Source organism: Cyprinodon variegatus, unplaced genomic scaffold (assembly GCF_000732505.1).
Source record: "Cyprinodon variegatus isolate N-32 unplaced genomic scaffold, C_variegatus-1.0 Scaffold60, whole genome shotgun sequence".
Classification (NCBI taxonomy): domain Eukaryota; kingdom Metazoa; phylum Chordata; class Actinopteri; order Cyprinodontiformes; family Cyprinodontidae; genus Cyprinodon; species Cyprinodon variegatus.
Genome location: NW_015150513.1, coordinates 1819406 through 1820471, shown reverse-complemented (window position 1 = coordinate 1820471; position 1066 = coordinate 1819406). Strand labels below are relative to the sequence as shown.

Here is a 1066-nt window from a genome sequence, read left to right as displayed (position 1 = left end):
TAGTTTACCAAACATGTTGAGAGTCAAACAAAATTAGCATAACAATCTCACTCTTGTTGTGATTAAAATATAACTAATTATTTTGAATCTACAAAGCAAAAAGCCTTTATAAAAAAAAAAAAAAAAAAAAAAAAAGATTATTACATGTTTCAATTTTGGAATTTTTTATTTTTTTATTACAGTATGGCTTTTAGGATTAGTAGTATTTGCAGGAAAGAAGGAGCAATACAGTTAATACAAACGTGATATTTTTATATATTCTACTAAATAAAACACAGGCTAAGCCTCAGAGGAAGCTTCAGGAGTGTGTGTTGATGGATCATAAAGTTTGTTGAAGAAGGAGAAGTCAAGTGCAGCTTCCTGCTCTGTATCCTGAAACAGAACAAACAATAATATGATATAAATCTCTATCTATTAATATAATTGAATTTAATACAAATACTAACTTACATGTTGTGTGTTGTCACACTGGTCGAACACAGAGTTTTCATTAGTTACTTCATTATTGATTATTGATGACTGGTTCCTGTAACATATGGGACAAAAAATGAATAAACAACATAATAACTTTGGTCTGATTTGACACATCATGTTTACAATATGTGAAACGTGAACAAAAAACAAAAAAGCATACACTGAATTCCGTTTTCGTTTTAGTATAAAAAGGAAAATGGAGATGATGATTCCAATTAGCAAAGTCAGACCAACTGCAAGGCCAACAGACAGCATATCTGCAGAAACAGGAAACCATGTTGAGATAAATACCTGCAACTGAAGTAATTAAGTAAGTAATTATTTCAAGACAGAATGGCATATAGGTACGCATGATTTAAGTAAGAGGAATACTTGTATCATCTGAGGGAGGAGAGATGGGATGCACACAGCTTGAGGGAAGGATGGTGATATCGTCAAGAGCAACATCTCCACCTGTACTCATTCCTCTCTGGTACACAAACACTAGCTGTAGGAAGAAAAATATAACAATCAAAGATTTAGCAATATCTTTTTACAAACTTTAATTTCCCAATAACTCTTATTATTGCCTTTACATTCCTGAATCTCATCA

At 31.7% G+C, this 1066-nt stretch overlaps 1 protein-coding gene across 1 annotated transcript in view; it reads right to left on the bottom strand.

The window, feature by feature from the left end:
- Window positions 1–243: 243 nt before the first annotated feature.
- Window positions 244–1066, bottom strand: part of LOC107082732 (MAM and LDL-receptor class A domain-containing protein 1-like) — a 23294-nt gene continuing 22471 nt past the window's right edge. Inside the window, exons 26-29 of the mRNA XM_015371542.1 lie at window positions 847–961; window positions 635–731; window positions 451–526; window positions 244–372 (exon numbers count right to left, since the gene is read on the bottom strand). Coding sequence (XP_015227028.1) covers window positions 280–372; window positions 451–526; window positions 635–731; window positions 847–961 — 381 coding nt within the window. The 3' untranslated portion in view covers window positions 244–279. The remainder of the gene's footprint in view (window positions 373–450; window positions 527–634; window positions 732–846; window positions 962–1066) is intronic.